This window comes from Hyaena hyaena, unplaced genomic scaffold, assembly GCF_003009895.1.
Source record: "Hyaena hyaena isolate Hyena2069 unplaced genomic scaffold, ASM300989v1 scaffold_14, whole genome shotgun sequence".
Lineage (NCBI taxonomy): Eukaryota > Metazoa > Chordata > Mammalia > Carnivora > Hyaenidae > Hyaena > Hyaena hyaena.
The window spans coordinates 4,097,124-4,112,082 of record NW_024080646.1 but is presented as its reverse complement, the minus strand read 5'-3'; the positions used below and the strand labels follow the sequence as shown (position 1 = coordinate 4,112,082).

The 14,959-nt window shown below is 36.2% G+C and overlaps 1 protein-coding gene across 8 annotated transcripts in view; it reads left to right on the top strand.

Annotated features, from left to right (window-relative positions):
• The window catches only part of RBBP8 (RB binding protein 8, endonuclease), a 97,891-nt gene that overhangs the window by 51,694 nt on the left and 31,238 nt on the right, over positions 1 to 14,959 (top strand). For all 8 annotated transcript variants that reach the window (XM_039218103.1, XM_039218133.1, XM_039218094.1 and 5 more), the window contains 2 exons: positions 3,747 to 3,813; positions 14,658 to 14,833. In XM_039218103.1, coding sequence (XP_039074034.1) covers positions 3,747 to 3,813; positions 14,658 to 14,833 — 243 coding nt within the window. The remainder of the gene's footprint in view (positions 1 to 3,746; positions 3,814 to 14,657; positions 14,834 to 14,959) is intronic.

Genomic DNA, 14,959 nt, shown 5'->3' with positions numbered 1-14,959 from the left:
TTTTTGATGAGAGTGGGGGTTTCTTTTTTATATGTAAAATAGACATATAGGATGGAAATCTCAGGTTCAATCCCCCTACCAGTACTGGTACCAACATCTACTTATCTATATTGTCTGTGTATTAGCTCATAGTTTTGTTTTGTTTATGTTGATGATTAAAGCAGTGACATGGAAGTCCCCTGGATTTCTCTTCCTGTGAGTTCAGCAGTCTACTAAAAATTACGTTTTTGTGCAGGATCTAGTTGTCTTTGTAGTAAGATTACTGTTAGTATATCTAATTCACTTATCGACCCTAAAGTGTTCACTTAGCCCAAGAAAATTTTTTTCTGTTTTTTTGTGTGTTTGTTTGTAATGTTTGTTCCTTTCCATTCTCTCTGTTTCTTCTCCTGGAACTCAGATTAGCAAGATGCTGTGGTCTTCCCATGCTGCCTAATTTTTCTTTATACTTTGTGACTTTATTCTCTTGTGCTGAATTCTGGGAGAATCACCTAGATGGATATTAATTCTGTCTTCAGTCACATTCTACTTTCATCCCACTTATTATGCTTTTAATTTTTATAACCTTTGTTTCTTTCATGTCAGCCTCTTTCTTGTTTTTAATGAACCTATCACCCTTTGAAATCTGAAGATGTTGGGGCGCCTGGGTGGCTTAGTCGGTTAAGCGTCCGACTTTCGCTTAGGTCATGATCTCGCGGTTCGTGGGTTCGGGCCCCGCATCGGGCTCTGTGCTGACTGCCAGCTCAGAGCCTGGAGCCTGTTTCGGTCTGTGACTCCCTCTCTCTCTGACCCTCCCCTGCTCACGCTGTCTCTCTCTCTCTCTCCTAGAAATAAATAAAACATTTAAAAAAAAAAAAAATCTGAAGATGTTATCAGATCTTCTGTTTCCTATTAAAACTACTTATCCAGAATTTTTGTACTGTTATTTTGCCTTGTTTTGTCTTGTTTTGTTTTGTTTTAGAGCCTGGGCAGGAAAGGGGCAGAGAGTGAAACAGTGGGTGACAGGATCTGAAGTGGGCTCTATGCTGACAGCAGCAAGCCTGATGCGGGCTAGAACTCACGAACCCTGAGATCATGATCTGACCCTAAGTCAGAAGCTCAACCCGCTTAGCCACCCAGGCATCCCTTGACTGGTTTTTAATTCTTTTAAAAATTACGGTGTTTTGTTTGTTTGTTTGTTTGCGTTGTTTTGTTTTTTTATGTGTTTGTCAACTTTTGATTATCTGTAATTGTAGATGTCCCTAAATTGATGATTTTGTTAAATGCAGTCTCATTTCCTTAACCGGAGGAAGAATCCCTACTTTGCTAATAGTAAACGCAGTCTGATTTACAGAAGCCCTACCCCAATGACATAGTGTGGGAAAGAAGGAAACTTTACTAGAGAGATTTTCTGTAGGGTATACGAATAGATAGTCTTCTAGGTATGGGAATGCCCTCTCTAGTGATTACTATATAAGTTAATTGAGAGCACTGCCCTGATCTCCTTGTCTCAGGAGACAATAGACTCTCCAGTGTTAAAACTTGTAGAAATTTATCCTCCTGGCTTTACTTTAAGGGCAACTGTTTGTTTTTATTATTTTTTAATTTATTATTTATTTATTTGCTTGTTCGGCAACTTCTGGGCTTTGCTGCCTAGACTGGAATAAACATGAGGTTCTACTGAAAAAGCTCACTTTTTTTTAATTTAAAGGCCCTTTATTTGGTTGGATTTTACGTCAATCTGAGACCATCTATTTTTAAATCATTTGTGAATTTTTTCAAAGTTCTGATCTGCTAGTGCCACCCATTCTGGCTTTTCAGTATTGCAGTTGACTTATTTTTAGAGTTGTTTTATCATTTCATTGGGATTTGGAGAGGAAGAGTCAGGTAAACCATCTTAATTAGAAATGTAGGGTCATTTTTGACTTCTTCGTCATACACAGGATGAGTTGCCAAATAACTACTGATTCTGCTTCTGTCAAAGCTCTTCTACCTGTCTTCACTTCTTATTTCTATACCTTTCACAATAGTCCAGATACTAATTTCTTATTTCAGTGATCACCTGACTTACTAGTGCTTTTTTTCTCACTTTGGTATGTGCTATACATACTAACAGATCAATCTTCCCATCATCCATGTATGAAAAATGACACCTGGTAATCTTTTAAAATGAAGTTCAGGGGAGAAGAAGGGGGGAAATGGTGGGGGAAAGGGAGAGAGGCAAACCATGAGAGACTCTTGAATGCTGAGAGACAAACTGAGGAATGATGGATGTGGGGGGGAGGGGGGAGATGGGCATGGAGGAGGGCACTTGTGGGGATGAGCACTGGGTGTTATATGGAAACCAATTTGAGAATAAACTATTTGTAAAAAATAAAAATAAAAATAAAATAAAATAAAATGAAGTTGAGGAGCGCCTATGTGACCCAGTTGGCTAAGCGTCCAATTCTTGGTTTCAGCTCAGGTCATGATCTCATGGTTTTGTGAGTTCAAGCCCCATATCAGATTCTGTGCTAGCAGCATGGAGCCTGCTTAGGATTCTCTGCCTCCCTCTCTCTCTGCCCCTCCCACTCACACTGCCTCTGTCTCTCTCAAAATAAATAAATAAACTTCAAAAAAAATATTAAAATGAAGTTCAGAATTCTTAACCTGGCTTTGAAGGTTTCCTATCATTTATTATACCCAATCTTTCTTTCTAATAACTTTGTTTCCTTAATTCTCTGCATAGAACTCTGTCCAGCTCATTTGTCCTCTCCATGATGAATCCATTCCTCATCTTCTCAAGAGCCCAAAGTAACCTTTTTCCTCCTTGGAATTTCCTTTAGTCTTTTATCTGTACCTCTGTAATACCCTTCTCACTTTCAGTTGCATAGAACATGCTTATGTAATATCTAGTCTCTCATTAGACTGCACTTTTGTTTAGATCACTGTATCTTTTTTTTTTTAGATCCTTCACAGGAAGTAGTTCAGTAACCTCATGTATTACGGATAGCCAAACAAATTTTATTTACTCAGTAACAAAGGAAAATATGTTTAACTTTGTAAACCACTAAATTATTAATAAATTTTTGGAATATGATTAACTTTGTTTTGTAGAGATTAGTTCTATTTACTGTGATCTTTTAGATATTCCTCCTAGTGGAGTACATGCTTAAGCAGTGACATCACACTCTGTGTTTATAAATAATTTTGTGCTGACTGCAATAGAAATTATAACCTAAAATTGAATTTCTGCTTTCTAAATTAAGTAAGTATGGACAAGAAAATTTAGTCAGGGTAGATTGAAACAAATACTATTTCAATGGATATATTTAAATTACTGATACCATAATTAACTAAGGAAGAAATTGCTTATGCTATAAAATTACACTGCTATTCAGTGTTAGTCTTTTATTATCAGATTTATTTCAAGATAAATGTCTTTTACTAAAATGGTATTCGAAATTAGTAAGACTGACTAACAGATGGAATGCTCTCTTGACCTTAGTATGAACAATTAAACTATATTCCCCAGTACATGAGGTACTTTTTCTTTTTGCCCACAAGCATAAAATAAAATTATCAGTTAATCAGTTACATGGAACTGGCACAATATGAGATGTAGTAATCACTACCTAGTAACATTAGTCTTGCACAATAATGTGAACTCTAACATTACGACTTAGAATTAGAAATCCTGATTTCTCTGTATTTACTGGTACTATAGAAAAAGCCTGACATACATGTTAATATAGCTATAATGTGTGCTTCTTTTTCATATTATGTTTAAGTGAATGAAAAGAATACTCTCCAGGAAGAAAATAAAAAGCTTTCTGAACAGCTACAGCAGAAAATTGAGTAAGTATTTTTCCTTTATTGCAGCAGCAAATTGAATATTTTCCCTCAACTATTCTTCCTTTATTATACTTAGCTATACAAACTGTAAAGGCATTAAGGTTGCAGATTTCATTTTAAAAAGTTGTAAAGTTTTCTACAATAATATAAAGAAAATCAGTTTTTGTGTTTTAGGGGTATATATGAAGAGTATATATGCATCTCTTAGGTTAGTGTATATATAAAGAAAGTATCAGAACATTTTAATTTAAAGCATTTTAATTTTTATAATTCTCTATTTGAAATATTTGTATTTCTCTTATTTTTATTCTGTGTACTTGTTATTCTTCTTTGTATTTTATGTTTTTTATATCCAATCCTCACTATGATTCTTCAAGTTAATTTCATTATCTCTGCTTTATAGACAAGGAAACTGAAGTTCACAAAAGTCAAATAACTTGCCGTGGTCTCACAGCTAGTAGATAATAAGCCTACCACTCAGACCCCTATCTTTTTTTTTTTAATGTTTTATTTATTTCTGAGAGAGAGAGAGAGATAGACAGCATGAACAGGGGAGGGTCAGAGACAGAGGGAGATACAGAATCTGAAACAGGCTCCAGGCTCTGAGCTAGCTGTCGAAGTCAGATGCTTAACCGACTGAGCCACCCAGGCGCCCCTCAGACCCCTATATTTTGACTTAAAGGCCACTCACCATTCTTCCTACTATTCAGTAGTATCATAAAAAAGAATCTTTTTCTGAGTATGGTCTGACTGTCACAGAGCTGAGACATGGCCAGTTCTTAGTTACCATGTATATAAAACTTATGAAATATTTTAAGAGTTAGGATTCAGTATAGTCTTAATGGTTGTATAGAGCTCTTAAAGATTCTATTGCATTTGAGTGGACATCTCTAAAAACTTTGGTAAACTATGCAAATTAATGGAATTTGCATACCATATTAATTTGCTTAGAGTAGTTATTGTCTCATGTATAAACACATTTCACAAATGGAATTAACATTCTTATCAGTATACTTTTAAGTAGTGGATATCCAATAGGATTTTGATATTCCTCCTATGTTATCAGTTCACTAAATATTGGTAGCAGAGGGAATTTTGAGGGGAGATAATAGATGAGAAAAGAAGGCTATAGGATAAGACTGAGATTATTAAACATGTATGTATGAAAATGTGAACACTTTCCAGTTTTACTCATGATGCATGTTGAGGCTAGAACATCCACAATCTTTTATATATGATTCTAAAACCCAAAAGTTTTTTTTCATCCTATTCTCAACTTAACCTCACTGTATTTCACAGAATGCTATTTATAGTCCTTATTTATTCCACTTCACATGCACATTCCTATGCTTTGCTGTGAAAATATCAGTGTGCTTGACTACAGGATGATGCCTCAGGCACCACTGGAGGTATTATGTAATAAACTGTATGTGCTCTGTATTACCCTTTGTGATTAAAAAAAAATCTGAATTTCAGATCACATCTGGTTCCAAAGATTTCAGATAAGTGATTGTTGACTTACATTAATTAATGCTTTGTGAAATAGCTTATGGTATTTTGAATACCTCAGCCTTGATATTTATGAATATCAAAGATAAACAAGATAATGAGTGTATAAAGGTTAACACAGAATTAAAGAAGTGAATGCTTCCAAAACCAAGGTGTATAAAGTGAATTGAAACTGGATAATGTCATTAACCTCGTGAAATACAAATTTTTATTCGCTCAGAATTTCTTTTTTGGTGTTCTGAAAATCACAAATTTGTCTGTTGAAGCTCACTGGCATTTTAGAAAAGAAATAAAAGCTAAAGTTTGAAATTATAGTAAAGATTAAGCATAGAGATGAACAAAGGTATGCATGTTTTATTTTGGACATGGTTTAATCAGAACAGTGAAGGGGGTTATCTAGTATGTTTTTCAGTTCTCATCTAAAATTTAAGATAGTTCTCATTAGCCAAATTCTTTTCAAAGTAGCTTGCTCTCCTTAAATTTAATTTTGCTTGGCAGTTTAAAAAAATAGCAAGTGTTTTCTTTCTTTGACTACCTAAACCACTGTAACAATATGCTATTAGTGCCTGAAATATGTCTGAACTTTAGAAAAACCGTGTGACTTATACCTCTGCTTGTTAACTGCAGTAATTCTGACTCACCTAAGCTGATTTTGATGTTACAGATGTCTTATATGGTAAGACAGCTATTTGGTGACACTGTAGTAAGAAATTAGGAAAAATTTACCGTGATAAAGTTAAGTGTGTGTGTGTGTGTGCATGTGTGTGTGCGTGTGTGTGTGTGTGTGTGTATGCACACATTCAACTCTACCAATCACAGACAGCAAATATTTAAATATGTTAAATGTTAAGGTCATAGTTCGTTTTGTTTTGGGAAACGGATATGAAGGTCAAAGGAGTCTATACACTTAAGGACTATAGAATTCATTTCATTCAACACTTTTCTAAATTGAATTCCTTATATAACTTCTTTAACAAATAGCCATTGTTTGAACACCTCTACTATAAGCTTAATCTCTCAAGCCTGTTTAATTTTAGTTAGGTTTTAGAAAGTTCTTTCTAAGTTTGTATAGAAATCACTCTACTTACAGGTTATTTGCTGATTCTCATTTTGCCTTCTGGAAGCATCTGGAACAACTTTTACCCCCTCTTCTATTTTGCATTCATAAAGAGAACTGTCAGGGCCCTCCTGACTCTTTTCTTTAGAGTAAATATCCTCTGTTCATTAACTATTCCTCAGGCGTCATTACTTCACAACTTCAAAGTACTGTTTCTTTTTAATGTTTTAGTAAAATTCAGTATTCTAGGTATAGTCTGACCAGTAGGACAGTACTGCCCTCTCTGTTTTTCTGTGTCTTTTTTACTTAATTAATATGGTCAGTGCACAAAAATATTCCTGGTTCTTCCTTATTGGGTTACTGCCAACTAGAACCATAAAGTCAAAGTCTTCCCTATCCTTGTAGAAGTGTTGTTTTAAATAAAAATGCAGAATTTCAGAGTCATGGCTTCATAGTAGGTTGTTGAAGGAACCTTATAGCATTTAGCCTACTCCTTCATTTTTAGTTTTTAAATCCTTACTTTTTTTTTAAGTTTATTGATTGATTTTGAGAGAGAGTGTGTGTGTACACGTGAGTGAGGGAGGATCATAGAGGGATAGAGAGAGAGAGAGAATCCTAAGCAGACTCTGCACTGTCAGTGCAGAGCCCAATGTGAGGCTCAAACACACAAACCTCGAGATCATGACCTGAGCCAAAATCAAGAGTTGGATCCTTAACCAACTGAGCCACCCAGGCACCCTTAGCCTACTACTTTATTTTAAAAGAAGAGCACCATTGGGGCACCTGGGTGTCTCATTCGGTTGAGCAACTGACCCTTGGTTAAACTTAGGTCATGATCTCACGGTGTGTCAGTTAAAGCCCTGTGTTGGGCTCTGTGCTGACAGTGCAGGGCCTGCTTGGGATCCTCTCTCTCTCTCTCTCTCTCTCTCTCTGCTTCTCCTCCATTCATGTATGCGCTCGTTCACTCTCTCTCAAATAAATAAACTTAGTTTTATTTTATTTTTATTCTTTAATTTTATTTAAATACAAGTTAGTTAACATATAGTGTAATAATGGTTTCAGGAGTAGAATTTAGTGATTCATCACTTACATACAACACCAGTGCCCTCCTTAATGTCCATTACCCATTTAGCCCACCCCCCACCCAACACCACTCCAGCAACCCTCAGTTTGTTCTCTGTATTTAAGAGTCTCTTACGGTTTGCCTCTCTCTCAGTTTTTATCTTATTTTTCCTTCCCTCCCCTGTGTTCATCTTTTGTGTTAAATTCCACTAATGAGTGAAATCATATGATATTTATCTTTCTCTGACTGACTTATTTTGCTTAGTACATTCCAGTTACATCCACGTTGTTGCTAATGGCAAGATTTCATTCTTTTTGATGGCTAACTAATATTCCTCTGTGTGTGTGTGTGTGTGTGTGTGTGTGTGTGTGTACACGTGTACATCTATCAATTTGTCAGTCGATGGATGTTTGGGTTCTTTCCATAATTTGGCTGTTGTTGATAATATAGCTATAAACATTGGGGACATATGCCCCTTTGAATCAACATTTTTATATGCTTTGAATAAATACCTGGTAAGTGCAATTGATGAGTCATAGAGTAGTTCTATTTTTAATTTTTTGAGGCACCTTCATACTGTTTTCCAGAGTGGCTGCACCCATTTTCATTCCCTCCAGCAATGCAAAAATATTCCCCTTTCTCTACATCCTTGCCAACATCTGTTGTTTCCAGAGGTGTTAATTTTAGCCATTCTGACAGGTGTGAGGTGGTATCTCATTGTGGCTTTGATTTCTATTTCCCTGATGAGGAGCGATGTTGAGCACCTTTTCATGGGTCTGTTAGCTATCTGAATGTCTTATTTGGAAAAGTGTTATGTCTTCTGCCACTGGATTGTTTTTTGGTGTTCAGTTTGATAAGGTCTTTGTAGATTTTGGATAATAACCCTTTATCTGATATGTCATTTACAAATATCTTCTCCCATAGTATCAGTTGCCTTTTAGTTTTATTGATTGTTTCCTTCACTGTGCAGAAGCTTTCTATCTTGATGAGGTCCTAGCAGTTCATTCTTTTGCTTTTGTTTCCCTTCCATCTAGAGACATGTCTAATGAGAAGTTGCTGCAACCTAGGTCAAAGAGGTTGTTGCCTGTTTTCTCCTGTAGGATTTTGATGGTTTCCTGTCTTACATTTAGGTCTTTCATCCATTCTGAGTTACTTTTTGTGTATTTGGTGTAAGACAGTGGTTCAGGTTCATTCTTCTGCGTGTCACTGTCCAGTTTTCCCAACACCATTTGCTAAACTGTCATTTTTCCATTGGATATTCTTTCCTGCTTTGTTGAAGATTAGTTGGCTATACGTTTATGGGTCCATTTCTGGCTTCTCTATTCTGTTGCATTGATCTATGTGTCTGTTTTTGTGCCAGCACCATACTGTCTTGATGATTACAGCTTGGTAAAACAGTTTGAAGTCCAGAATTGTGATGCCTCCAGCTTTAATATTCTTTTTATTTTAAAAAAACATTTTTTTTTTTTTTTTGAGAAAGAGAGAGACCGCGTAAGTGAGCAGGGGAGGGTCAGAGAAAGAGGGAGACACAGAATCTGAAGATAGGCTCCAGGCTCTGAGCTGTCAGCACAGACATGGGGCTCGAACCCACAAACCCTGAGACCATGACCTGAGCTGAAGTCGGATGCTCAACCGAATGAGCCATCCAGGAACCCCTAGTTTTCTTTTTCAACATTACTTGCTATTTGGGGTCTTCTCTGGTTCCATACAAATTTTAGAATTGTTTGTTCTAGCTCTGTGAAGAATGCTGGTGTTATTTTTTTTCAACTTTTCTCTTTCTTTCTTTTTTTAATTTATTGATTTTGAGAGAGAGAGAGAGAACAAGTGGGGAAGGGGCAGAGCGAGAAGGAGAGAGAACAAGAATCCCAAGCAGGCTCCACACCAGTGCAGTCCAATGAAGAGCTGGAACTCATATACCCTGCAGTCACGATCTGAGCTGAAGTTGGACACCCAACTGACTGAGCCACCCAGGCACCCTTGCTGGTGTTATTTTGATAGGGATTGCATTGAATGTATAGATTGTTTTGGGTCGTATCAATATTTTAACAATATCTATTCTTCCAATCCATGAGCATGGAATATTTTTCCATTTCTTTGTATCTTCAATTTCTTTCATAAGCTTTCTATAGTTTTGAGTTTACAAACCTTTTATCTCTTTGGGTAGGTTTATTCCTAGATATTTTAAGGATTTTGGTGCAATTGTAAATGGGATCAATTCCTTGATTTCTCTTTCTGCTGCTTCATTATTGGTGTATAGTAATGCATTCAATTTCTGTCATTGATTTTATATCCTGTGACTTTGCTGAATTCATGTATCCGTTCTAGCAGTATTTTGATGGAGTCTTTCAGGTATTCCACATAGAGTATTATGTCATTTGCAAAGAGAAAAAGTTTGACTTCTTCCTTGCCAATTTGGAATAATTTGTTGTCTGATTGCTTAGGCTAGGACTTCCAACACTGTGTTCAACAACAGTGGTGAGAGTGGACATCCCTGTTGTGTTCCTGATCTCCGAGGGAAAGGCTCTCACTTTTTCCCCATTGAGAATGATATTAGCTATGGGTCTTTCATATATGGTTTTTATGATACTGAGGTATGTTCCTTCTACCCCTACTTTCTTGAGAGTTTTTATCAAGAAAGGATGCTATACTTTGTCAAATGCTTTCTCTGCATCTATTGAGAGGATCATGTGGTGCTTTTTCTTTCTTTTATTAATGTGATGTAGCACACTGATTGATTTGCAGATATTGAACCAGCACTGCAGCCCAGGAATAAATCCCACTTGTTCGTGGCAAATAATTCTTTTAATGTATCGTTGGATCCAGTTTGCTAGTATCTGGTTGAGAATTTTTGCATCCATGTTCATCAGGGAAATTGGTGTATATTTCCCAAAGTGGGATCTTTGGTTTTGGCATCAAGGTAATGCTAGCCTCATAGAATGAGTTTAGAACTTTAACTTCCATTTCTTTTTTTGGAATAGCTTCTAAAGAATAGGTATTAACTCTTCTTTAAATGTTTGGTAGAATTCCCCTGGGAAGCCATCCAGCCCTGGACTCTTGTTTGTTGGGAGATTTTTGATAATTGATTCAATTTCTTTGCTGTTTATAGGTCTGTTAAAATTTTCCATTTCTTCCTGTTTCAGTTTTGGTAGATTATATGTTTCTAGCAATTTATCCCATTTCTTACAGATTGCCCAATTTGTTGGCATATAATTGCGTAAACTTTTTTTTAAGCTTTAAAAAATAAATAAGTAAAAGAACTCTATTGATTAAATACTATTATCTAGGCATTGGATTATGTCTTTACATATATTACTTCCTTCTCACAGCCTTCCTGCAAAAAGGAAGCAGGAGAGTACAGTACCATATTTTATAGATAAGGTAACTAAGGCCCAGATAGGTTAATTGACTTACCCAATGTGACTAGTAAGTGTCAGACCCAGCATTTGAACCCAGATGTACCTCACTTCAGAGTTTATATACTCCTTCTATAATTTTGTGCTAAAACAGCTTTAGAAGCTTATCTACCTGTGTAGGTGGCAAGCCTGCCTTCTGATTCAGTTCATTAAGGTTTATAATCTCACATTTCTCCTGCTCTATTTTGTTTTGTTAGATTTGGCCCATTATTCCACTCTTTTGGGGTCTTTCATATGTTGATTTTTTTCCTGCCATCTATTAGGTTAGCTTTCATTGTCAGCTTTATGTCTTCTACAAATGTGAATATTCCATTAAAGTACCCTGCATCAAAATCATTAATAAAATGTTAAATAAAATCTATGGGACTATAGAACCCTGAGGTGTATTACTATAGATTTTCTTCATTATCATTCTTCGTGAGATGGTATCAAGAGTCAGTGTCACATGCCTTCCAGAAAACACTAGATATTCAGTAAAGCACGTCCTCAGAACAACTGGTTTAACAGCTCTACTTTTTAAAATTAGTCTTACTTGAATTCCTATTATAAACTTATACTAGTTGTAAAAGGTCAGGGTATTGGACTCAGTAGTTTGTATTTTATGGATCTTTTTCTTTTTTTCAAAAATCAAAATATTTAAGTGAACTTGATGGCTATAACTGTTTAATTAAGTTTAAATTATATTTTAACTCACTGTAAGTTCTTTAGAGGAAAAAAGCTGAATGTTAAAAACTTTTGTATACTCTTTACAGAGGGAGACCCTGCATCTTTATAGGTCTTTAGAAAAAAAGAACAGCTAAAGTTGTTGTGACAGGAATTTAAGGGGAGGCCAACAAATAAAACAGATAATCAAAAATAATTCACTCTTGAGCTGTTAGAAAAGTGAAAGAAGAAAGATGACCAGTGTATATAATTAACTAAAACTATGGCATGAACTTTTTAGCGTTTTTCAGAAAATCAGAGTGTGATCTAATGCTTTAAAGAAGAGACTTTGTTAATATATGGAAGTTGTTTGGGGTTTTTTTTCCCCCTTTTTATGATGAAGGAGGATAAAGCCAGCACTTGTTTGTTAGTTTGCACATCTAATTAGATCTAGGTTTTTTGGGGGTTTGTTTTGGTTTCCTTTTGTGATCCCAACTACTTATAGATTGACTCTGCCAGGAAATCAATTTCTTGTGACTCATTGATGTTCCAGGTTGAATTTTCATGACTAATAGGCAGATAGCCTATGACGTGATTAGTTAAAAGCAAGGTCAGGTAGATTTCACACACCATTAATTTATAAGGCTTTCTCATATGGCCTTAGCTTACTCTGTTTTTCCAGAATAAGAGTTAAAAATGAGATACTAGCTCTAAAGATTTTCCTCAGTATAGAATATAGAATTATAGACCACAAGTAAAACTGGTATTACCCAGGAAATTAAGATATAAATCTATATTAGGGATAATTAATCTTACACTTTTTTTAAAATCTCTGTTGGTCATAGCTTATAAAATTTTCATTGCTTTTCTTTGCGAATAGTATTACAAATTGATAATGAGTATAACAGACAGACTGATTTTGTCGCATAAAGCCTAAATGCCTGGTAAGAATTGGTTAATAAGGTCAGTAATGAGAAACTCAGTTGAGTAAAAATTAATTAACCATTTACTCAATAACCACAATTAAGTCCAAACACAGTCTTTAGGTACCATTGGTCCTGAATTGAGTTGGGCCAAAACATATGCCTAAATCAACACAAATTTATTTTTGTTGATGAAATCTGGGAATCTGTCATATTCATTCATTCAACAAATATTTACTGAGCACATACCAAGTGCCTACTCATGTTCACTAGATGTAACTAACAGTGAACCAAAGGTTCTTTATCCTCTTAGAGCTTACATTCTGGCAGGTGAGCAATAGATAACTCAATTATATACTATGTTTGAAAGCCATAAATACTGTGGATAAAGTAAACAGCAAAATAACAAGCAACAGGAGTATCTAAGGTATAGGAAGGAGGTTACAATTTTTTTAAGACTCCCTTTTTTGAGAGAGAGAGAGAAAAAGCATGAGCAGGGGAGGGCAGGGAAAGGATTCCCAAACAGGCTCTGCACTGAGCCCAATGTGGGCTTGAACCCAAGAACTGTGAGATCATGACCTCCTGAGCTGAAACCAAGACTCAGATACTCCACCAGATGAGGCACCCAGGCATCCCAGGAGGGTACAGTTGTAAATAGCATGTTTAAGGTGGGCACTGATGTGAAAGTAAAACTTCAGCAAAGACTTGAGGGAAATGAGATCACTAACTAAGTGGTGTCTAGGGATAAGCATTCCAAGCTGAAAGAAGAGCTAAAGTGAAGAACTTAAAGTGGGTATGTTGAGGAACCTTGAGGAAGTGAGGGTGATTCGAGTGAGAGTATAGTATAAAAAGAGATCACAGGTAATGGGGGAGGGGGACAATCAGTTAATGTAGGACTTTGTGAATCATTTAAAGGACCTTTGCTTATGTTTCCAGTGAAATGGGGAGATATGGCAGGTTTTAATTAGGAGTGACATGATATGACTAAGTATTAATAAGACTTTTCTGATATGTTGAGAGTAGACTCTACGGGAGTCTGGATAGAAGTAGTGGTAGAAACTCAAGTTTGAATCCTACTTGTAATCAGTCATGACTCTCAGAGTCTGTACTTAGGACAACATATTGAATGTTTATCAGTACTGTCCTGGGAATCTGGCTGCTAGGATTTAGATCCTGCTTCTGCTACTTACTATTTTAGTAAATGACTGAACTTCTGTGTATTCATTTTCTCATTTGTAAAATGAGAGTAATAGTAATAGCCCTACAATTGTGGTAATTAAACTGATACATGTAGCACTTTGAACATCACCCAACAGTATAAACCTCCAACAATCATATTACCAGTGTTAGTATTATTCATCACTCTTAATTTGTCATTTGCCAAGTCATGTTAATTCTACTGCCACAGTGTTTAATATCGGTCCCTTCCTTTCCATAGCTATTTTCAACATTCTGCTTCAAACCCACAGAAACTCTTGCCTGGACCATTATAGACACTGCCTAACTGATTCCTTGCATCCTTTCTTTCTGTTCCAGTCAGTGTTGCAGTCTTGCTACTAGATTGTCACATTCCATGCTGTGAAACCTTTATCACCACTTTTGCTCTCACTTTCTGAAATCAAAGCTCTTTTTCATGTACTTTCAACTTGTCCTTCTCTAACACCAAGTACACCATATTGCATGCCTTTCCTCAGATATGTGCTTCCTCTGCTCATTTTCTCTGCCATTTGAGATTCTTTTAATTTTACCTCAAGGTACCACCAACCAGACTTTGTACTTCACTTCTCACAATAATATGGGGCGCCTGGGTGGCTTAGTCGGTTGAGCATCCGACTTTCGCTTAGGTCATGATCTCGCGGTTCGTGGGTTCGAGCCCCGCGTCGGGCTCTGTGCTGACTGCCAGCTCAGAGCCTGGAGCCTGTTTCAGTCTGTGACTCCCTCTCTCTCTGACCCTCCCCTGCTCACGCTGTCTTTCTCTCTCTCTCCTAGAAATAAATAAAACATTAAAAAAAAAAATTTTTTTTTTAAATAAAAAAACAATAATATTCCCCACTTGGTACTCTGATCATTTGAGTACTTTTCTAATCCTTGTACTTAGATTTGGAACATTAAATGCAAGGAACTGCATCTCTCCTAACTGCATACCTATGTTCTTTTGTTAGCTCCATACTAGATAGAGAGATGTTTTAGTAAATATTTGTTGAACTGATTTTTTTTCAATTGCCATTTTTTTCCTCTAGGACCGACCAACAGCATCAAGCAGCAGATCTTGAATCTGAGGAAAATTTTATTCCGGATTCACCAATAACAGCCTTTTCCTTTTCTGGCATTAATCGGCTACGAAGAAAGGAGAACCTCCATGTCCGATACATAGAACACACACACACTGAGCTGGGGCAGTCTGTGTGTACAAACGGTAGGGACTGGAGTTTTGTTTTAGTTATCTGGTTTTGTGTGAAAAAATATACTGCTATGGTGAGTTTTCTTGTTATTCCATCTAGTGGAAGGAAGATAGTCATCAGTCAGGGAACTCATGTTACAA